Consider the following 25222-nt stretch of genomic DNA (forward strand, 5'->3'; position numbering starts at 1 on the left):
ACAATATATAATTATAAGTAAACTTGAAAAAATTAAACAAAATTTATCTCGAAATACGTTAACATGATATTTTAAAAAAAAATAAAGTTGGTAATTATCTATAATATAAATCATACCTTAATCAAGGTATATCTAAAAATGGTAAAGGACATTTACCATGAAAGTATGTCATGCGATATTTGTCCCCGTAAAATTTGGGAAAAACATTAGTAATTATTTATAATATATTAGTTATATGATGCTTATCTTTTTATGAGGTATGTATGAACACGAGCTCTATATTTCTCTTCGTGAGGTGTGCACCGTAATGAATTTTGGCCATGTACATCAACTAAGACAAAAGTGAGATAGTAATCAAATATATTCAAGAGTTTAGCACTACCTTTGCACCAACAAAACTCTTGGTGAGGTATGTACCACTTACACTTGCACCAACATGAATTCGGGCGTAGTATGTACTAATATTCGGTTTGGTGAGGTATGAAAACGTACGAAAACATAATATACTTTCGCGTAATATGAATTCAAAATATATATACCTCACCCATATATTATGTTTAACTTAATATATTTATTGATTGAATCTTAGTTCGATTGGTATAAATATTGTTGTCAATGTAGGAGGACGTGAGTTCGAGTGCGCTTAACTGCATTATTCTCCTATTTATGAGATGAGGAAGGACTATGAGTAATTTTAAGTATTGTGTCAAATAAAAAAAAATCAAGAGATAAATTATTTATTGTGATATTTTCCATTTACTCTAATGATTTGTTCCAATTTTGCATCAAATAATTTTAAAAATATTATAAAAATAATATTATTCTAAATATCTTATAAATTATTATTTATGTAATATTATATTTTAGTTTGTATAATATTTAATATTTTGAAATTTTATATTTTTTAAGGAAAGCTCAATCATTATGTTAAAAGTTATAAGCTAAGGAAACAAAGCATAAGTCGAAATAAGAAGGGAACAACATACTAAATCTAAGTTAACAGGCTTACCCCATACACTTAAATCTAGTTTTCTTTATGTTAATGGCAGAAATACTATGAGCATCAAACTCAGGAGTAGAACACTTAAATCTAGTTTTCTTTATGTTAATGGCAGAAATACTATGAGCATCAAACTCAGGAGTAGAACGAAAACACTTGAGGACAATATTCCACTCAACAAAAGTAGCATATAGTAAGGTTGATCGTGCTAAATTATGTGCCACTTATTGGCAACTCGGTTCACCCAAGAGAAAACTAAAACACTAAAGTGGGACACAAGCAACAAAACAATCCTGAAATCCCAAACTCTAATATATTCGAAGTTGAACCAAAAAGTGCGTTAATCACCTGTATCAAATCCGATTCCATGGCCAAGATTTAATCCATGAAGCCGAGAGAGCTTCTTTGATTGCAACGGCCTCTGCTAGCCGAGGAGCCAAAGAAGAGTCAATATGTCCCGACATAGCTTTCACAAACTTACCCTTCTAGTCCCTGACAGCAGCCGCAAAACCCGTAGCATTTTCCTGGCAAGAATAAGCAGCATCAATATTACATTTATACTTGCCCATACAAGGCTTCTCCCATCTATGCTGACGCCCAAGCTGCTCCGCGTTACTTGCACTATCAACAGATCATACCCCTTCATTGCGTCACACCAATTCAGTAGAAAAGAAGTAGCAATGTTTACAACATGATAAGGGGTCGAAAAGGTTCCTTTCCAGCACAATAAATTGCGATGGTACCACAGACTCCACATAATAGACAGAACCCAATCCTGCCTGCTGCTATCCTAAGAACTCAACGCATTAGCAATAAAGTCCACAACCGGAAAATGAGCAGGTTGATAACCAACATGCTGTCAAACCGATTTCGAAAAAGAACAACCAAGAAGCACATGATCTAGTGATTCCTCCTACCCACGGCAAGCATATGCAACAGACATATTGACACCTCGGTAAGAAGTTTCTAAGGCAACGCCAGCAAAAATCCTTTGTCTTTGGCGGTAAAGAAGAAGCCCAGAACTGATCCCATGGCCCCGCAAAGTGCAGAGACAAAAGATTCTGTGACCATGAGAGCGCGAATCTGTACCCCGAATTTACACTGTAAAATCCATTCGGGTTAAAGTGCCAAATAAGCTAATCGGGCTGCATGTGTCGACCAATCGGAATACTAAAAACATGAGCCACATCGTGCGGAGACAACACCCCCTCATCAAAGCTTCGATCCCAGCCCATCCCATCCTCGGTCATAAGCATCTTTACGTACAGCTCTTCAAGCCCCTCAATAGGCACCTTTTCAACATAAAACGTAGCCTCATTATTCAACCAAGGATCATTAAAAACCTGTATGGAAGCTCCATCCCCCACACACCACCAAAAGCCATTCCCAACAAGCTGCTTAGCCGCATAAAGACTCCTCCAGACAAAAAAAAGGTTACCATCTTCGCTGGCATAAAAAAAACTCACCCGATTTCTGTAAGCCCATAACACCAAATTTCATTAGTTTTTTTTTTTAATAATGAATCAAAGCCATTAAAAATTGGAGTGAAATTATAAAAAATATTACAATACTATGAGAATGGAAGATAACTTAAAAGATCTAAAGATGTGGTATTGAAATCCATTATATTATAAAATCTTGACACTATGAATAATATTATTATTACCAAGTGAAATTAATCTATATGAGATTCCGAAATATAAAATTATCATTGACAATATTAAATTTTGTGAACCGACCACTAAAATGGCTAATAAGAAATACAGTATGTACATTAAAGTGGCCTTGACCTTAGATAGGCCAGTGATATAAAAGTATTATAAAAAACAAATGTCCCATCATAATAAATATTAATTATAATTTAAAAAAGTGATATTTTATAATTTTATAATTTAAAATTTAATAATTAATTAAATTTATTAAAAAATTATTTAATTTAATAATAAATATAAAATTATACACTATTAATATATCAAATAATACATAAAATTAAATAAACACTATGCTAATGTACAAATTATCTATCCACTTTTGCCTTATCTTGCCGGGCTTTCTTTTCACAGGAGAAAGATATGGAAAAAAAACACATGTAGTAAAATTTATGTAGATATTTGTCCAGATCGAGGAATGTACAGTAGGTTAATTATCTTTTCATCCAAATTATAGAATAAAAATTAAAATTTAAAACATGATTTAATTTTCTTTATTTTTCATATATTTAAAATTTTAGTCTTCATACTTTTATTTTTAAGAATTTAGTTTTTTTATTTTTTAATTTAAAAATTTAGGTATAATTATTAACATTGTTAAAATTCTTCTACTAAATTTATTAGCGTGACATTTTAGAATTAAAAAAACAAAACTCCTAATAACCATATAACAAAAAGTGATATTATAATAGACCTAAGTTTAATAGAGAATTTTAACAATTCTTAAAAGTATGCATCAATATTTTAATTAGAATAACACATTTAAACTAACTAATCAAGTATAAAAATTGAGATACTAAATTATATAAAAATTAAAGAATAAAATTAAATCGAAAATTTAAATATAATATAGAATAAAAACTCAAATTTCACCATTATTATATTCTTTAAAAAAAAGTTGTAAGTATGTAACATGTGTCACATAATGTCACAACATTTCTTTATATATAGAGAGTATATAGTTAAATTACCTAGGAGTTCCTGTATTATAGGGGCTAGATTAAGTTAGCCCCTTTATTATTAAATAGATTAATTTAATCTCTATATTATTAAAAAGAATTAAATGAGTCTAAATTATTATAAACTTAACATTTATTGTATAAAAATGGCTTATTTTTTTTTTCAATTGTCCTTCAATTTCAAATAAAAGATTTCATTTACAGAACTATAAAAACTTAAAAAAATATTAATTTTGCTAAACAGTAAATATTTTTTTAAATAATAAATGTTAACTCTATTCTAATTTGATATTATTTGATTCTTTTAAATAATACAATGACTAAATTGATCCATTTACTAGTCTGGGGACTAATTTGATCATGTCCCTATAATAGAGGGACCTCTCAAATACATTCACCATATAGATACCATATGAATGTACGAATAATTAAATTTAATTAATCATATTATTTTTATTTTTTAAGTTACAAATTTCATTAAAATTTCACTCATTATAAAACACGATTCAACTTATAACAAAAATATATATGTACTAAAACTAAATAATTTTAGGGGCCTTTTGGATGGGCGTTTACTTCCAGTGTTGTGCATTTAGCTTTCTTTTCGTCTTACACTGTAGTATTGCTTCAATATTTAATCTCACCGTTATTTTTACACTAATCGTAAGTAAACGCACTATATATCTAATGAAAAATCAGGCTAAAATTTACATTTACGATATATATCAATTATAAAGGAGATTTTTATTTATTTTTATATTAAAATTAGTGATTTTATTTTCTAAATATCTGAGAAAATATAGGAGGAGAAGGGCCATTGGGAGAAAGATAAGAGAGGAGATATTATTGAGGGTGGGTCCAACACCAATAGTTACATATTACCAAACTTGTTAATTGATTATGTATTTTAATTCGGTAGCTAAAAAATATATATTTTTATTATTTAATTTAATAAAAAAATTTAGAAAAGCAAAAAGAAGAGATGATTGCAAAATTTTATACTATTTTGTTCAAACTTATTTTATATTTTTATATTTCTTCCCAGAATGAATGTATATATTTTTATTTATAGAAAATTTTTATTTATTTTATGTTACATTTTAGTTATTTATATTTAAAATGTTACTTTTTAATTACTTATGTTAATATGTTGTAACATTTTAGTCACTGAACTGTTAATTACCGTTAACGGTGCAACGATAAGCTAATACATTACGTTAAATCATCATTTCAAACAAAAATGTAAGGTTAAATTATACAATTGGTCCCATTATTTTTTTATGTTCTTTTAACTTTTTTTTTTCTTTATTTCCTATTATTTTCTGCTTCTCCCTCTGTTTTCCTCCTTTCTCTATATCTTTTAAGTACTTTTTCTATATTTTCTATTTGTTAAAATAAAGAAATAAAAAAATTGTTCAAAAAAATAAAATATACAAGGGAATGGAGAATTCAAAGATTCCAATTCTACTTTGGTCAAGAGAATTTACCAGCTCTTGACATCTATAGGGGAATGGAGATTACAATATATTCCTAGAAAAGAAAATGAAGTCGTAGATGACCTTATCAAGATAGTTCAAGACAGGAGAACAAGATTAAGATTACTTGAGGATTCACGTGGGAGGGATGAGTTTAATAAACTGTTTGATGATCTTGTGAGAGGAATTAGTTTAATTTCTTATATTTGTGTCGCTTTTTCTTTAAAAAAATAAGAAAATTATCTTTTGTAACCAATAAAATAAATGGAAATCCTCTTGCTTTAAGCCGAATAAAAAAAAGTAATTAATAATATTACTTCATGGTTAAAATTGAACTGAAATATCTTAAACAATATGTCTTATCCACTATTCTCATTTATGATATCTAAAAGGTCTTATCTATATGCATAAGATATTTTCCTAAAATTAAATGAATTTTATTACAACCTTAAAAAAATCCAAAATAATAGTAAGAATTATTTTCCTTTCTATGATTAATAAAGTAAAACTTCATTTAAGATTATGTCGATTATATTTAGAGTATAGTAACTTAATAAAATAATAATAATAATAAACACTTAATAACATGCTAAAGTAGCTTTTAATTTTTTTATTCAAGCAGAATAAATAATCACTCAAGTGAAAGGAAAAAGGTTTGAATATTATATTTTTAAAGAAAGAATCTTTTTACAAAAAGGGAAACCAAACAGAACTTTTCCCTCTTAAAAGATCTTTCCCAAAACAAACTGCCTTCGCCTTTTTTTTTTTTATAAAAAGACTAAAATATTAACAGATATTTTAATTATTTACTTTAAAGTACTTTTTAAAATATTTTTAAATAAATTATACTTTAGGTGATTAAATTATTATTAGATTTATGTTTTAATTATTTAACATTAAAAATTATAAAATTATTATTGAACTATTTGAAAGTTTTTATTTAAGTTATTGGTCTGTTAAAATTATTATTGTATAACTTTTTTTGTTCGTACCAACTATACCAATTGAAAACTCTATTTCCTCTTTCTTCTATAGTTTATTTTTTTTATGAAATAAATTTGAATGTCATGAATCTGTTAATCAAATCCAAACAACTTTCTTCTCCAATCTCTAATACTAACTATAAGATCAATTTGGATCTAATGTATGCTTTTCTATTTATCAATGGGTATTGATCTATTATACCAATCATCGAATTGTCGCTTAGAGTTCTCCAGTCGAACTTAATTTTTTTTTTACATCTCAATGACTTAAATAAAAGCTTTCGAATAGTCCGATAACTATTTTGTAACCTTTTGAATTAAGCAACCAAAATGTAAACTTACTAGTAGCTTTTTAAGTTTACCCATAATTTTTTTTATGTTTTATTTGTATTAAATAAAAGTTTTCACTTTGGGTTATTGCACTTTTTGGGCTCAAATTTGTCAATTATTTTCAATTGGAGCTTGAATTTTTTTTGCTCAAGTTAGTCCATGAATTTGATAATTGTTCTTATATTCGGGCTTAAAATTTTTTTTATCCAAGTTAGTCCTTATATTTTCTTAAAAATTGAACCTAAAAAAAATTCAAATCCCAGCATGAGAATAATTATCAAAATTAAAGGCTAATTTAAATAAAAAGATTTAAACCCCAAAAGAATAATTATCTAATTCAATTTCAACGTGGAAACGAATTTTCAATTGAGCCCAAAAAATTGATTTCTCTTTTATTTATTTTTGACACAATGTCTAAAGTTATTCCCAACCTATAAATAAGAATATAATGCATTTTAATACATTTAAATTCCATCTTTCTACATTAATAAAAATATTCGTACCAATCGAGCCGAGAAAGTAACAAATACTTTAAACAACGATAAAATGACAAAAAAAACTTGTATTCAAAATCTTTAATTAACACTCATCCCTATTCAATATTTATATTATAAAAAAAAAACCTGTAACCCCCTCATACATAAAAAAAGAAAAGCTTTTATTATTTTAGCTTTTATATACTTATCTGCTTAGCAAAAAAATAGAAAATAAAAGAAAAACCTCGAAAATTTCCAAACTTTAATTTTCAATCCAAATCCAAATCTCAAAAAATCTTTCTTCTCAGTTTTTCATGCAAAACATAAACAACTAGACAATTATCACCAACAAAAATCTTCAAGCTGGTTGTTAAAGCTTAAATTTTAATTCATGACATTGAAGTTCATAGCAAGGCTAAGGTCAAGCCGGGTGGTTGTTCAAGACCAACTGGAAGTTCCAGACCAAGCGGCTGTTGGCGGCGGTGGCGACGGTGGGGACTGTTGCTGGGCCAAACTGCCGCCGGAATTGTTAAGAGAAGTTCTTTTAATGATCGAAGACTCTGAAACTCGTTGGCCTCAAAGAAAAACTGTGGTGGCTTGTGCCGGCGTTTGCAGTAGTTGGAGGCTTATCGTTAAAGAGATTGTTAAATTTCCTGAAATTTCCGGAAAATTAACTTTTCCCATCTCAGTTAAACAGGTTTTTATATTTACTGTATAAATTGGATTAAAGTCCTTTGATGAATGAAATTGTTAGTAATATTATGAATGGAAGTATTTTTAAATTTATATATTTCACGGTGAGCAGTATTCGATCTTCTGTAATTGGAATCTCTTTGCAGCCTGGTCCTAAGGATGGTCTCCTCCACTGCTTTATAAAACGGAACCGATCCACTCACACATATTGCCTTTACCTTAGTTTAACTAATGGTGAGATTATTGTAGTTGCCTTACTTGGATTCGGGTGTGAGTGTTAGATATGTGTCATGTTCTAAACTGTCTTTTCATATCTCTGTGGCAGCACTAACAGATGATGGGAAGTTCCTTCTTGCTGCTCGCAAGCATAAGCGTCCTACACACAATGATTATATCATCTCTTTACGGGCTGAGGATATGTCAAGGGGGAGCAGTTCTTATGTTGGGAAATTGAGGTGAGTAGTTACTCGACTCTAATGTGAGTGTCATATACAAATACGTGTCTGACATGGATATATATTCAATTTATACATCTTTGAAAGCTCACAACTTATATTCATGTCTGGATGTGTTAAACACAGAGGTTGAATACAGATGTTTTGAGAAAAAAAAAAGTTTGAGCAATGTAAGCTATAGACAACAAATTTATGTTTTTATTTTTCTTTTTGGCAAAGATCAAATTATTTAGGGAACAGGTACACCATCCTTGCTGGTCAATCAGCTCATACTGGTTCAAAGATGGCTAAAAATCACTCTCCTAGGCTACCAAATTTGAAACATGCTTCATCTAAAGTCCATTTGGTCAACTATTCCATGGCTCATATTTCATATGAATTGGAAGTTTTTGGTTCGAGGTAAGAGTTTTTTGTTATTTTGCATAAGGATTTGATGATTTCTTATTCTATTTGTCATATCTAGCATTTCGAGTACCCGTGTCAGATATGAAAACACCGAACCATACATATGTCAAACACATATCCGTACCCAAAGTTGCTTTTAAGTCCGAGTAGGTGATACAGATATATTTTATATGACTTCTAGGGGTCCAAGGAGAATGCAATGTATCATGGGTACCATCCCAACCGCTTCTACCGCGCCCGAAGAGCCAGCTCGAGCCCGGTCAGAGTTTTCTGGCCTCAATACGGACATATTCCAATCAAATCCGATTGCTCATTCAGAACCAGCTAGCATGGGCAATTTTCTGTCAGGATCATTGTGTGGTCAAAAGAATGGTGCATTGGTGTTGATAAACAAGGCTCCAAGGTGGAATGAACAACTCCATTGTTGGTGCTTAAACTTCCATGGACGAGTGACAGTTGCTTCGGTTAAAAACTTTCAGTTGGTGGCTTCTCCGGAAAATCGAAAGATCGTACTTCAGTTCGGGAAAGTTGGGAAAGATTTATTCACCATGGATTACCAGTATCCAATCTCTGCATTCCAAGCATTTGCCATCTGCCTCAGCAGCTTTGACACTAAGGTTGCTTGTGAATGAAGATATCTATGTTTGATATTCATATCCAATAATAATTAAAAATAAATAAAAATCGATCCAAAATTTATTCGATTTTCATTTTATAAAAGGGAGAGTTAAAAGAGAATTGGTGTATATACTGCAAATATTTGCTTAGCTATGTCTTTGCAGTACTCAGTCAAATGGTACAATCTTTTTTTTTTTTTCCAATCCAATATCTTCTGACTTCTGGTACCTTACAAGGATGCTATCTACACATAATTGTCCTCTCTACTTAAGCTGATTGCATGTGGATGCTCAGATTTGACCTTGTATGTACAGAATCTGTGGCGGTGGTGGTGCCTTCTTTAGTAGGCAGATTGCCTGAATGCAGTTCAGGTTGGTTCAGTTTCCGGACAAACTCAATGAACAAAGGAAAATGCTCCGGTGCGAAGAATTGAGCTCCAATCCTCTGGAAAATGAACGAGTCATTAAGATTCTCACTCAACATGTTCTTCTTGATCTGCTTAAGACCATCAGGAGCTCCGATAGTCGAGTTCTGGCCGGAAATTCCGACCCCGTGTTTGTTGCAAGCTGTTCCAATTTCAGCAAGTAATGATTCAGGGCTTGAGAGAGATTCCTTAAGCTGGTACTTATCTGACTGGTCCATCCCAGGCAAGATGATTTTGCATGAATTCCTTGCAAACATCTCTGCAACTTCTTCGTAGCCTTTTCTCGTGGCAGTGTTGTAGAAGCCAGCTGTGAGCTCGGAAGGATGTGAACGGGTTCCGTGCCAAGAGTGCATCAACGGGACTTTCCCGAAAATGTTCACTGCACTATCACTGAAAACCGAAGAGGCAAGTGAGAGTAGGCGATCTCCATGAGCTATGAGCTGGCTTGAGTACCAAGAAAGAAAGAAATCACCATAAGGACTTTCCCAAGATCCACCATGATCCTTGAAGAAGGTGTTTGCTGTAGGCAACTCGCTGTTAGCGGGTGCATCATGAGGGCCACCTAGTCCCCACTTTGGCTTTCCGCATGCTTCGGCATGTTGCTTAAGAAGGTGAAGCATGTTTTTGTCGTAACATTGGAACTCCCCAGCTCCCGGAACTGTGTCACTTTTGGCAAACCCACGGTGAGATGGATACCGAAGCTCACCATCTGGTCCGAGACCCATTGTGATTCCCTGCAAAACCACAATACAGAAGCCATTAACATCAAAACAGGGTCTAATGACATTGCCTTATTTGACAAGCAAAACCAACTACCATGATCGTAGAACCGATGAAAGCCGAAAAAGCCGACTTGAAGCTTTCGCAGAAATCCTGATACACTTGCATTGGAGTCTTCCCATTAAGAACAGCAAGCTCATCAACAGCCAGTGAAAGACATCCTCGGTAAGGCTTTCCAGCTTGATCCTTGAAGAAGATATTGGACTTGGTTTTCCCAATATCAAGTACCCACTCGGGAAGTGGGATCTTAGGTTGACTGGAAGCGTGAAAGCAGAGTGTTACGTGAAGTTTAAGACCTGCTTTCCGAACCATCTCGGCAATGGTAAGGTAGCCAGACCAGTCGTACTTTCCCATCGACTCATGCTCGACCACTCCCCACCATATAGGCAATTCAACACCTTCCAAACCGAGAAGTTTCAAAGCTTTAAGCCCCGCTGATATTGCTCGAAACTGGTTGACTGTACCACCAGACACAACATCTAGAGGCAGGCCAGCAAATAATCTTACTCTATTAAGCTGCAAAATGAAACAACCGAATAACCTCCATAAGATTTTTTAGTCGCTACCAAAAATTTCAATTTTGTACAATTATAGATGTTTATAAATTGGGTCAATTCGGGTTTGAACCCTGGTTAGTAGAGGTGTGCATGGGCCGGGTGGCCCGGCCCAGCCCGAAGGCCCACCCAAAAATAAGAGGGTTTGGGTAAAAATATAGGCCCGAAAAATGGGCTTGGACAAAAAACTAGGCCCGTTTAGAAAATGGGCCAGGCCTCAGGTAAGATTTTTTGGCCTGGGCTTGGCCCAGCCCGGCCCGATTTTAATATTAAATTATTTTTTAAAAAAATTTATTTTTAATTTTAAGTAACTTTAGTATTTTACTTTACTCTTTTTGTTGTTTTTAATGTTATTTTAATATTGTAAAACTTTTGTTATTAATATAATTTAGTTCTTAATTTAATTTTAATTTGTTTCAATTTTTCAATTTTAATATAATTACTTTTTATTTTATTTTTAATTTATGTATTATTTTAAGAATTATTTGTCTTATTTTTTTATTTGTTTTTTGTTTTAATATTTGTTTTTATGTTTTAAATATATTTGATTTATTATATTTTAAAATTTTTTATTTAATAAAAAAAGCAATTTTTTTTAATATGGCCTTGCCGGGCCAGGTTGGGTTGGGCTCGGGCCTACCTTTTTTTCCCGGGCTTGGCTTGGACAAATTTTTAGGCCCATATTTCAGGCCGGGCCAGCCCAAGCCTTGAAAACGGGCTAAATTTTTTATGGGCCCGGCCCGAACCCAGCCCAGCCCGACCCATGCACACCTCTACAGTGGTTACGAATAATATCAATAGATTTTATATTTGCACAAACCTGATCTAACTTTAAATATGTTTAAATTTATTCAAATTTATCTATATTTATAAATTACCAACTCAAGGCATTATAAGTTGGCTAATATTAATATTAATTTAATATTTAATATTTAAAATGATTTTTTATTAAAAGTTTAAATTTAGGCAAGTTACTAACAATTTTTCTTTGTTTATGTAGTATTTTATTATCATATATTTAATTTTATGTGATATAAATTAAACAGTATATAAAAATAAAATAAAAGTATGTTGCAAAAGTATAAACAAGGACGGTTTAATATTTTTTTCAAAATTATTTTTTTATTTTATATTTTTATCTAAATTTTCTCGTATTTTAGATAAATTTTTATATTTAAATAAATATTTTAACCCATGAATAGGTAGAAGTAAAAAATGTAACACCTATCAATGTATTTTTAAGTCAATTTTAGCAGCATGGTAGAAAATATGGTGATTTACTTAATATTTATATATTTTTTATATATATTAAAATTTATCAGAAGTAAATATACGAAAGTATTTTATATTAAAAAATATATTTATTAAAATATATCATTATTATATTAATTGAGTGGCAAGAATTTTTTTAATAAATTTATTTGAAGATTATATAAAAATATAATGAGATAAAAATATACTATAATAATATTAATTATCTATTTTAATTTCATAATTAAATTAATATTTTAAAATAATAATAATTTAAAAGCAGAAACAATGGAATGAAGCCAAAAAAAAAAAAAAAACCTTACAGTTTTGGATTTTGTAGAAGACTTCGATTTAGGGAGGGGATCAGATTGGGCAGCTTGCGCTGTTATTCTGAGCCAAGATTTTCCCCTCCTTAATGGACTCTGAAACGAAACACTGTTTGGTTTCCGGAAAAATAGTTTCTCATTAAATTTCCCGAAACTAAACCTTGAATCCTTAAACCCTAATTCTGTTTTAAGGTTTGTTGCCTGAGAACAACTCCTAATTGCCGAAACCTCCATTCCCCAAAAATTCCAATTCCGAAGACCCAAAAAAAAACTAATGAAAAATTTATCTCAAAATAATAAAAAAGAGATATATTAAAACTAAAAATCAAGTCTTATTTTTAAAAACAAAATCAGGTTTACAACCAAAGAACTTCAAACAAAAAACCCCCAATGAAAAACAGGGTCTTTGCTCTCAGATCTCAAGCTGTAAACCACAAAAAGGAAAAAAAAATCTTCGAACTGAAAAATTTGGGGGATGAGTGAAAGATTAGAAATGAGGGCTTTTATAATATTTTTTTGCCCTTGTTTTGGGGGGATGCAGCTAATTTCATGGCTGATGGCTGGAGCTCGTTTCTTATATAAACGTTTTTTTCGTAAAAACAACAAAAATGGCGGGTATCTCTTCTACTTTTACGTTTCGTAGTTTACCAAAATCCTCAGCCGCATAATTAATCATTTTTTACCTGGGTTTAATTAACAATTTCTTTAGCAAAAAAAAGTTATTCAAAAGAATTTTAAAATATATTTTAATTTTCACTTTTTATCATATATAAATAAAATATTTATTTTTTTCTAGAAAATAAAATATTTATTTAACATGGGTAAACTACAAAAATAATCATTTTTTTTACCTCATGACTAATGCTAGCGTAATTAAATATCTATATATGTGACTTTGTACTCTGTATATGTGTTTGAGGTCAAAGGTTCGAGTTGTGTTTTTAGAAAATTTTGTTATTTTATTCTGAACTAACTAGAGGTGTGCATGGGACGGGAGGCCCGGCCCGGCCCGAAGGCCCGCCCGAAAAATGGGAGGGTTTGGGTAAAAATATAGGCCCAAAAAATGGGCTTCGAGAAAAAATGAGGCCCGTTTAGAAAATGGGCCAGGCCTCGGGTAAGATTTTTTGGCCCGGACCCGGCCCGGCCCGATTTTAATATTAAATTATTTTAAAAAAATTTTATTTTTAATTTTAAGTAACTTCAGTATTTTACTTTACTCTTTTTGTTATTTTTAATGTTATTTTAATATTGTAAAACTTTTGTTATTAATATAATTTAGTTCTTAATTTAATTTTAATTTGTTTCAATTTTTCAATTTTAATATAATTACTTTTTATTTTATTTTTAATTTATGTATTATTTTAAGAATTATTTTAGTCTTATTTTTTTATTTGTTTTTTGTTTTTATGTTTTAAATGTATTTGATTTATTATATTTTAAAATTTTTTATTTAATAAAAAAAGAATTTTTTTTAATATGGCCGGGCCGGGATAAATTTCTAGGCCCATATTTTGGGCCGGGCCGGACCGGGCTCGAGGCCTTGAAAACGGGCTGAATTTTTTTATGGGCCCGGCTTGAACCCGGCCCGGCCCATGCGCACCTCTAGAACTAACCTCTATATTTGAATTGTTTTAGGCGTGCGTGTAACAACCTGTTTTTCAGTGGTGTCGAAAACAGTGGTTTCAAGGCCACCAAATTCGACGAGTAAGTTTGTAAATATTATTATTTAATATTTACGAGTTAATTATGGTTTTAAAAAGGTTTTCGATTTGATAATTTATGTTATATAAGCGATTTATTAAGTTCAAGTGGTTTGACCCTAAGGTCAATTGATTTTAGAAAATGAGGTATCGGGACCTCGTTTCTATAAACTGAGCCGTAAATATTTTTATAAATATTTATGGAGTGTCATTAAGGTGGTATTAAAGTTTCATTAAAAATTTTTAACGTTTCGATAGTTAATTAATTAGAAAGGACTAAATTATAAAAAATACAAAATATGCTAAATATAGCATTTAAGTGATGAAATAGCTTAATTAATAAAGGAGGAAGGACTTAAGTAAAAATCATTCCCTAATTAGTATAGTGGGACAACAATTTAATAGGAAATGATAAAATAATGTGTTTTGGATGGCAAATTTGTAAATTAATGAAAGTTTAAACAAAATTAAACAAAATTAAAGAACGGAAAACAAAAATTTCTTTCATTTTTCTTCTTCGATGGCCGAAAGCCATAGCCAAGGAGGTGAAGCTTCGGTTTTGGATGTTTACTTTGCACGGTAAGTAATACTGACTCGTTTTCTTGTAATTTTTATGTTTTTGAGATCGTTACAACTAGGTCCGACTATGTCCAACTAGCCCGTACCTTCGTTTTTAAAATTGTTAAAGATTTTGAATGTTTCTATTGACGAATCTAGTGATTTTTGATGTTAAATTATGAATTTGAAATTTTGGTTGGTATTTAAAAGTATTCTGTTAAGGGATTTTTGATGAATTTTCCGATTATGGACTAAACTGTTGAAATAGTAAAAATACAAGGGTTTTCTTGTGAAATTATTGCAAAAATGGGCTGTATTGAATGCCATAAATATTCAGCTAGCTTGGATTTGCATTAAAAATGGTTAATTTGCATGTTTTAGGCTTAGGGACTAAATTGAGTAAAAGTAAAATGTTAGGGGTAATTTTTTAAAAATGTCAAAAAATACTAAATTTCATAAAATGAATTATTTTATTGTATAAATTAATAAATTGAATGAAATTATTAATTTAGATCAAGATCGAGTAGAAAATCGAAGAGAATAAAAAATTATCAAAAAGCCCCTATACTTTGATATTTCTGCACTTTAGCCAGGTAAGTTCGTTATATGATTATTATTAATTGTATTGAATATTTCATAATATTTCATTATGGGTTAAAACTTAAATGTCATTTAGCTATGTTTTAAGAAATAGAAACGTAGTGATATTCGGGCTCCGTGCCTAGCAGGCTTTGTGCCGGTTTATTATATCAAGCTTTGTGCTTAGCAAGCTTTGTGCTGGTGTGTTATATCAGGCTTTGAGCGTAGTAGTCTTCATGTCAATGTATTGTAACATGTCAGTTGTACTGAAAATATTATTTTCATTATTCAATGTTATTTAATTTGATTCAACGGGTATGAAAAGGAAGAGATAAGTAAGTATTCAAAAGACTTATGTCATGAATCTATAGAAATGAATAAAAAGGTAACGTTCAATGAAAGTATGTTTATGTTCATGAAGTTGGCGATTACAAGTGATGTTATTCAGTATATGACTTACCTTATGATATTTCGAGTGAATTATGAGTAAATGCACTAACTTGTGTATAGATGATGATATATTTATGCTTATGTCTTGTGTTATACAAATGATACGAGCAAGGAGATGTAATAAAACGGTAAGTTCATAATTCAGATGTAATGTTATGTAAATGCATTGATGAGTTAAAGGGTTTGCTTATATGTGAGAAATTTACTTAAGTTATGGATGAATTTATCTAGCTTGTGGATAAATACAGTAATTTGTGAGTTAATTATGGTTTGATAAATCTTGAGGCATTGGTATAGGTTTATTTTTACCTTATAAAGTTCATTATTGAAATGAAATGTTGTGTTTAAAATTTATATGATCTTACTAAGCGTTCATCGCTTACATTGTTATTTTTACATTACTTTTCAGATTATCGGAAGCTCAATCGGGTTGGAAGCTAGTCGAAGATGTAACAACCCATTTTTAGTTAAATCGAAATAGTAGTTTCAGAACCACAAACATGAGGTCAAAATATTTATTTTATTATTATTTTAATGTTTACAGAATGATATTATGTTGGTGTGAAAATTTCGTTAAGAAATTTTATCTTTTAATTGGTCAATTTGAGAAAAGGACTAAATCGCATAAAATGCAAAAGTATAATTCTATTAGCTAAAAGTATTTAATAGCTATAGAACCTTAAAGTAAAGGTCTTTATGTTGTAATTAGAACATTAACAGCAGTGGACATATATGGACATATATTAAGGTGTTATGATGGTTATTAATTAAGGTTAAAAATGTAAATTAATAATTAAAGGTTAATTTAATTAAAACAAAACAAAAAGGTTTTTGTTTCATTCATCTTCTTGGTCGAACGAAGCATGGAGAAAATCCATTTTAGGGCTTCAAAATTTTAGCTACTTCAAAGTTCAATTGTAAGTCCATTTTTGTTCAGTTTTTAATGATTTCTATGGTTTTGTAATCGTTGCTACTAGGTCTAGCTAGCCCAAGGACTATTTTGTAAAATTTTTAAAGATTTTTAAAGTTATCCTTGATGAATAAATGTGTATTTTGATGTTTGATGATAGATTTTGAATGCTTGTTGATAGATAAACAAGTTTTGTTAAGTGTTTTTTAGTGAAAATGTAAAACATGGATTAAATTGAGAAATGTTGAATCCTTGTGGTTAAAATGTGAAATAAATGAAAAATATGGGCTTATAGGAGCATTATAGTAATTCGGCTAGCATGGGTTCATTTTGAATGTCATTAATTAGTGATTTTATGAAATAAGGACTAAATTGTAAAAATATGAAAGTTTAGGGGCTAATGTGTAAAATAAATCAAATGTATATTTTGGATTGAATTGAATAAATATATGATTAAATAAGTTAATTTTGAATATATTTAGATTAAGAAAGGAGAAATACGGACCTAGATCGGGGAAAAAACAAAGTTACAGAGTAGTTGACTTGATTCGCCGTTTTAGCATCCGAGGTAAGTTTGTATGTGATAAATTTCATTATAAATGTATTTTAAATGCTTTGATATTGTATATGTTGTGAATACGAGACTTCGGATAAATTCAACAATGACTCGATGATATTTCGACATTCGAAATCACTGTTGAACCTTAGGAATAGTTTAGGATACTAGTGACATGTCATTAGGGGATACATTGAGTTGGATTCGGGCCATGATATTAGCACTTCGGGTGCAAGTTATACTGATTTGGCTTCGGGCCACGATATTAGTACTTCGGATATAAGTTACCTTAATTTGGCTTTGAGCCATGGTATAGGTACTTATTGTGTGAGATTTTTGAGTATCTGACTTCTATTTCGAATGGTTCAATGAGTAATCGATAGATATGGATGAGTATAAGATTGGTGCTAGATGATACAGGTACATTATGAATTATATAAGTTCCCAATCGAGAAAACTTGTGAAGGAAGTGTATACTCTCATAATTGAGTATTTGAAAGGTTTGTTAGTTAATGTAAGCTATATGTTGGTGTATTCAAATTATTGAATTATATTTGTGAAATTTCATTGAGTTTAATTCATACGAGCTTACTAAGTTTATAGCTTACTTTGTTTATTTTCCCTTGTTTTATAGTGTTATCAAAGCTAGCTCGGATTCGGGGATTGTCGGAGATTGCTTCACACTATCCACCTAACTTTTGGTACCTATGAACTTTGGTATTTTTAAGTATATGGCATGTATAGGAACTTGGTCTTTTGGTATTGGTGTTGTTATGAATTTGGCCATTTGTGTTGGCTTATAAAAGTTTTGTTTATAATATTGTTTATGGCTATGTAAGTTAACTTATTTGGCTTGGCTGGTGATGTATGTATATAGGTGTGCTAATGCCATTTTGTGATGTGTAGCACCCCAAACCCGGCCCAGAAGTTATGGCTGGATCCGGCATGCCACATCAAAAATGTTAAAAAATTTTCCATTCTAAGTCCAGAAAATCGTACTTGATGTTCAAAAGATTAATTCATTAAGGGTTAAGGTAAATGGAAGTTGTGCACCAGGTAGGAAGCCGGAAAAAGAGGAGGTGAGTCCATCGGACTACTTAAGTACCATGCTCCCTTCGGATCCAATCCTAGACATGCACACCGCCATTGCCACACCTTAACGTCGTGTATATTTTCAGGCAACCAATTTGATTAAGTCCATTTTAGGAAAAAAGATTAATTTTGGGAAACATCTTCATTGCGGAAGCTTTGCTGATTTTCGTGTTGTTTTGAAATCAGTTACTATTTTTGAAACGTGCCCTAAAGCTATCCAATTTCAACAGTTAAAATAAGTAATACCTATCTTAGTAATACATATTAAAACCATCAAAAATAATTAAGCGGCCTTATTACATTTAAAAACCCAAAACTTCCAACGTAAATAAAAGGATGTCTAATTCACCAGAAGAAAATCAAACTTTCAGAATGGGTGGCCACTCCGAATTCCCTCACAGCTCCAAGCCCACTATGGTTGGGGATTTCCTGTGTAGATGAAAATAAAAGGGGTGAGTTTGGGGAAACTCAGTGTGTAAGGAAAACCCATTCAAAGCCCAAGTCAGCTCAAGCCTGTTGGGCCTAAGCCCATTCAGGTAACAGTGGTACTGGACCAGAGCCCTTTTTAGATTACAATAAACTAGGCCTTAGCCCCTTATTCAGATAATAGTATGGCCCATAGGCCCATTTCAAAATACATGCAACATCAATAAACATATGCAAGCCCATTTGGGGAGACTACTCAACCCACCAACCACTACACTCCACCCGTACCAACCATACACTCCATGTGGGGAATAGCTCAACCCACCCAGCCCAACACTCCACAGTTGCAGCCTTGCTGCTCAGTTAACAGTAAATTGAGGCAAAGCCTCCAGTACGTGGACAAGCCACTTTCAGTACTTCCTCCATCAATATCCCAATCCCATGCATCATATAATAACAACATGGCATGCAGTAAATAACAACAGTCAAACATGCATTTAGGTCAATTTAACCCTAGGGGTATTTCGGTAATTTTGCACCTAGGGGTATAACAGTAATTTTTCATACATAGGGGTATTATAGTAATTTAACTGCTTTTAGGGTTTTTCATGCATATTCCTACTTTTCACGTACTAACAGAATCACGTACCGAGGGTTCTTACCGAATTGGGCCCGTTGGCCCATCATTCCAATTTTAGCCCATTAAACCCAAAAATGTCGAGGGCACAGAAATCATGCACTTTGCAGTCCAAATTTTGCAGCTTACCAAAAACATTAATCGATTTACCTCACGAGCATTCGCACACTCGCAAATCTACAAAATACCGGTTTTCGGCATTTCGGCTTTCGACTTTTGCTGATCTAGACTAAGAAAGAGAGTGTTAGTTACACACCTGTTTGCAACGATGTGCTGACGAAATCCACATACGAACCGCCTACAATTGGATTACTAACACGTTAATCTAACTATTCAAATACAAACTACGTATTAACCCCTTACAATATTCGGCCAACCACACCTACAGATCATAGTAAGCTTATAAGAAATCAATAAGCAACTCATTAACAAATTTTTGTCAATGTTTACCACATAATCATAATTTCACTGCAAGCTGTCTTCCTGAGCAACAGTCACTAAATTATTTATAACTGGAGCTACGAAACTCCAAATCAAGTTCCGTTAATTTTCCATGAAAATAGACTCATATATCTTATATCCATAAAATTTTCAGAAGTTTTGGTTTGGCCAATCAATACCAGATTTTTCTCAAAGTTTCGCATGTTTCACTGTTTGACTAATCTGACCACTCTTCATTACGAATCAAATTTCTCATTGTACAGAATTCAAAATATGTTCTCGTTTATTTCATTTGAAACTAGACTCAACAAGCTTTAATTACATAATTTATTCAGCTTCTAATTCATCTCCCACAATTTATGGTGATTTTCCAAAGTCACGTTACTGCTGCTATCCCAAGCAGATTTATTACCAAATCACTCTTTCACACATAACTTGCATGCATGTTATTTAAACATGTATATCACCAATCAATCATCACATATCTATGAGTTTACTTAAGTATAGTCTCCATTTCATCATTTTAAAGCACAACATGTTAGCCGATTTTTCCCCTTAGCATCTAAGGCACATGCATGCTCATTTGTTTGGCTCAACTTCACCTATCTTCCATTTTTCATCAAAAGAACATGAAACAACAACCATTTCCTTCATTTTAATTCATGACTAAATGCTCACAACACAACTAAAAACCAAAATATGCTTCAAGAGTTAAGGTAGAATCAAGAAGAACTCATGAACATCAAGATAGAAGCAAACTACCATGAACTTACCTTCAATTTTCTTCCCCAAGTGACCGAACATTCAAGAGCTTTCTCCTCTCCTTTCTCTTCTCTAACTTTAGGCTATGATGAACAAAGATGGACAAAACTTTGTTCTTTTCACCCTTTTTTCTTTTAATAAAATTTCATATTTCATCCATTTAATTCTTTAATACAAAAGACATGAAATGCCCATCATGGAACATTTACCTAAACCATTATCATGGAGCATTTACCTAACCCATTATCATGGAATATTTACTTAATCCATTATCATGGAACATTTACCTAACCCATTATCAATTTGTACCATGAATTATGGATATCAAGTGCTCATATTGTCTACAACAACATGATGGCTGGCCACTTCATGTAAAATGGGAGGTTTGTCATGCAAATCCTCCTATTTTGCACTCCTATTTATTTGGCCACTTCAATTTAGCCTATAGCATTTTCAAACATTTTCACATAGGTCCTATTTCATAATTTCACCTCCTTTTTCTTATGGAACAAAAATTAACTAAAATTGTTGGGTTCTATCTTAAGATTGGGCCTTCTAGAGGCCCACTAACATAATTAAACCTATGCCAACATTCACAGAATTCCCGAAAATTGGGGCGTTACATGATGTGGTTTATATTGCTTGTGGAAGGTATTGATTGTGGATTATTAGTTGGAGTAGCTAATAGTTGAATTTAAGATTTGGTATGTTTGTGGTTCTAGGTAAATGAATGGTTGAAATGCTTGAGAGTATAGATCAAATAATGCATATTTGTTAATGGTCATTTTGTTGATTTGGGAAGATAAGGTTTGGCATGAATTTGGTTGGCATAATATGGTATTTATATTTTGTATAGATTGGTGTTTGAAATGGTATAAGTTATGCTTGATTTGGAATTGAAATATATGCCTAATGATCTATATTGTGTGCCATATGAGTGCCTAATGATACTATATTGTGTGCCATATGAGTTGTGTAGGTGTGCCTAAATTTGGGTGGCAAAATGACTTGGTAAATAGCCTATTTTTGTCCACACAGGCAGAGACACGAGCGTGTGTCTTAGCCGTGTGTGACACACGGTTGTGTTACACGGCCGTGTGTCCCCTGGTGTGGTTTTAGAAATCAAGTCAATATGCTCCACACGGCTTCACACACGGGTGTGTGACTTGTCCGTGTGGCATAAGTCAGTATACCCTACAAGTTTGGCACGGCCTAGCACACGGCTGGTACACGGGCATGTATGGCCATTATTAGGGCATATGAGCTAGCCACATGGACGTGTGTGTTGGTCGTGTGACCCAAGTCAGAGAGTTACATGTTGTAGGACACAGCCATGTGCTCCCATTTCGAATGTCCACACGGCCTGTGACACGGGCATGTCTGACCACACGGGCGTGTGTCTCCTGTTTTGAGAAAAATTTTCTAAGTGTTCCAAATGTTTTAAAAGTTATCGACTTAGTCCCGAAACACTCCCAAAGCATGTTTAGGGCATCATAGGTTCGTATTAGGGAAAAATTGATTAAGATTGAATGATGAATGTTTGATTTGAGAAAATGTATGCTAAATGGATGTTTAATTGTTTTGTAAGTCTAGTAATGCTCCATAACTTTATTCTGGCGTTAAATACGGTGAGGGGTGTTACAGAAGATCCATCACACTATCTATTGATTTTATCAGTAGATTTTGATTTCTTGATCAAGGTTATAATGACATGTATAGGTGGAATTTGATGAGTTTGGCATGTATACATATCATTTGGAATTAGCTAGATTGGTGTCATTTAGACGGTTTTGATGCTTAAATGGTTGGTATTGGAATGGTCAAATGAAAGTATACTTTGAATGGACAATTTAGTATGTTTGGTTGTATTTTGGAATAAGTCAATTATACTATGTTTTGGCATAGCGACAAAATAGATGATAAATGGTAAATGTGCACATATTTAGATTGATTTGATATTTATGTTTGGGGTGCATTTTGGAATATTGGTTGTATGGATAAATGACCTATTGAATTGATCTTACTATGCATATTTTAGGTATGTTTGAAAGCTTGATTGTATGTGCAAATGTTTTGTATGTGTGACCATGTTTAGGGTGAAAGAAATGGATTGAAAATAACCTCTTTCTTGTCCACACGGCCTAAGACACGGGCATGTGTCTCAACCGTATGTGACACACGACCATGCAACACGACTGTGTATCCTCTGTAGGTTTTTAAAGGTTGCATTTCGAGGGTACAGGGCCTGGCACACGGGCGCGCAACTTGGCTGTGTGACCCAAGTTAGAGAGTTACACGGGCACAGATACGGGCTGGGACACGACCATGTGTCCCTACTTAGAATGCCACAATTTTCTTCTTTTTTCTGAAAAATTCTATATGTTTTTGATTTAGGCTCCGTTTGTTTGCCATTCTGGTGCTTGGATGAGTCTATGTAAATTATTTTCTATTATTTGGTAGATTTCCTGAAAATATTTCATAAAAGCTGTTTTAAATTAAACAAATATATATTTAAGAATTTATTATCTTTTCATTGTTTAATTGAGTTTATTGTATATATTAATAAATTTATATTTTAATTTTTTTTTACATATATTGCAATGATTTATTTATAAATAAGAAAATCAAATTAAATATTTAATAATACTCAATTATTAAGCTAGAATATTAACCGTCATAAACTAAAAACAACCAAAGCAAATAAATTATTTCTAATTGTGTTATAAAAAAATAAAAAAAACAAAGATTGAATAATTATAAATTACCTTCCAAACCACAATTAATACTAGAAATTAATAATATTATCCAAATACATAATTAGTAGTACACCATATGATAACAACAATATTGTCCAAGTGCATAACTAATATTTCACCACATTAAAGTATCAATATCTTCAACCTTGAGAAAATTTTTGAAGCCAAATTTTTCTATGCTTCTTACTTTTAACTAAAAAAGCTTTGGCTTCGAATTCATGACCTACAAGATAATCAAACACACTACAAAGGAAGTCATCATCAAATCCTTCTACCTCCATTGACATCACTTCTTCGTAAAGATGTGGTGTCTTATTCGCAGTAAATTGTTCCAAAGCATTAGCAATTTTGCCAGGTTGTTCACCCACAAATTTAATTTGCTCATCAACGACAAATTTAGATTTGCCAAGATACTGTTGTTCTTACCCCCTTAATCTCTTCATTGTCGCAGTCTATAGGCACTGAATCTTGGTTACCATCATCTAAATCTATGTCAGCAAATGTTCTGGAAAAACTCCTTGTTGCCATATTTTTGCCAACAACCAAAGCCATTTTATCATAATGATCAATGCTTTTACTCAAAAATGGTTCATACTTCTTGTGTGCCTGTTGGATATTATACACAATTAGAATAACAAGTAAAAAAAAATTGAAATATACTTAACATATATATACATATATTACCATCGCTGCTGCATCATATGTCGCTCTATCACATGTGATCATTTTCATGTTATCATCCCATCCAAAACCATTTTCAGCCCGAATTGTGCATATAATCTGCCACTGGTTTTTTACAGTCCTCAAATGATTTTTCACATGCTTCCTATCGCATTGGACTTGAAATCTTTCAAAAATAGCTATGGCAAATTGATTAATAGAAATTACTTTGAAAGTGTTAGAAAGCTTATTTCCTTTCTGGGCCTCCTTTGCTAGAATTTCAAGAAAAAGATGTTCCATCGGTTTTGTCCACTTGAATTACTTGGAGGTCCCTTCTTTGTTGCCCTTAGCCATTCTACATTAATAATTGTCATTGCCAATCATTTCAATATCCAACAAGCTTAAAACATAATAAATTCAATACCTAACAAATTCAAGACATACTAATTTCAAAATCCAATAAACTAATTTCAATATCATTATCCAACCAACATTAAAAAAAAAACAATTTTAATACTAAAACATACATAACATAGAAACAATAACCCTAAGTCTTAAACCTATCTAATATTTCTAGCCATATAATCATTCCACATAGTTTGTGCAATTTCCTCTCTCTTAGTAGACCATTCTCTTGCTTTTTCTCTTCCGCTCCGTAAGAGTTAGTATTGTCAAATTAGACTCAGGCTCATCGTATAATCCTTGATTAAGTAAATCACTAAGATCAACTCCCATTATATGATTATAAATGATACAACAAGCCAAAACTATATCTACTTGAGTTTGATAGTTCCAAAATGGTTCAGCATCTAATACACGAAACTTTTTGCTCAAAATCCCAAAAACACGTTCAATAGTGATTCGCAATGATGAATGACGAAGATTACAGAGTTCCTTTGCATTTTCAGGCCCTTGAGCACTAAACTCTTTTAATGATATCGGACACCACGATATGGGGTAATATATCCATTTCGGATGCCATATCCAGCATCAGCAAAATAATATTTACCTACAATTTTACAAAACATAATTATTGCCAATAAATTATGAGCTTACTAGAAGTATTTGGTATTTAATGTTAATTCTTACCTTTTAGAATTCTTAATCCTCTTGGGCGTGAAAGTGCATCGCTTATGATACGAGAATCATGTCACTACCTTCCCAATCAGCTAGAACATAGGAAAATTTCAAATCAAATGTAATGACAGCCAATACATTTTGTGTCGTCTTCCCTTTACGGCTACGAAATCTTCCTTG

General features: G+C 31.9%; 2 protein-coding genes across 2 annotated transcripts; one reads left to right on the forward strand and one right to left on the reverse strand.

Annotated features, from left to right (window-relative positions):
* The first annotated feature begins 7093 nt into the window (after positions 1-7093).
* On the forward strand, positions 7094-9328 carry LOC107949162 (tubby-like F-box protein 6). The gene is made up of 5 exons (XM_016883891.2): positions 7094-7629; positions 7772-7859; positions 7951-8080; positions 8300-8479; positions 8667-9328. Exons 1-5 carry the CDS (start codon positions 7324-7326, stop codon positions 9115-9117), a joined length of 1155 nt encoding a protein of 384 aa, XP_016739380.1. The 5' UTR covers positions 7094-7323; the 3' UTR covers positions 9118-9328.
* Positions 9172-13007, reverse strand: LOC107949161 (inactive beta-amylase 9). The gene is made up of 3 exons (XM_016883890.2): positions 12436-13007; positions 10344-10823; positions 9172-10261 (listed from the first exon to the last, which is right to left on the reverse strand). Exons 1-3 carry the CDS (start codon positions 12670-12672, stop codon positions 9371-9373), a joined length of 1608 nt encoding a protein of 535 aa, XP_016739379.1. The 5' UTR covers positions 12673-13007; the 3' UTR covers positions 9172-9370.
* Positions 13008-25222: the final 12215 nt, after the last annotated feature.

Source organism: Gossypium hirsutum, chromosome A02, assembly GCF_007990345.1.
Source record: "Gossypium hirsutum isolate 1008001.06 chromosome A02, Gossypium_hirsutum_v2.1, whole genome shotgun sequence".
In the NCBI taxonomy this organism is placed as follows: domain Eukaryota; kingdom Viridiplantae; phylum Streptophyta; class Magnoliopsida; order Malvales; family Malvaceae; genus Gossypium; species Gossypium hirsutum.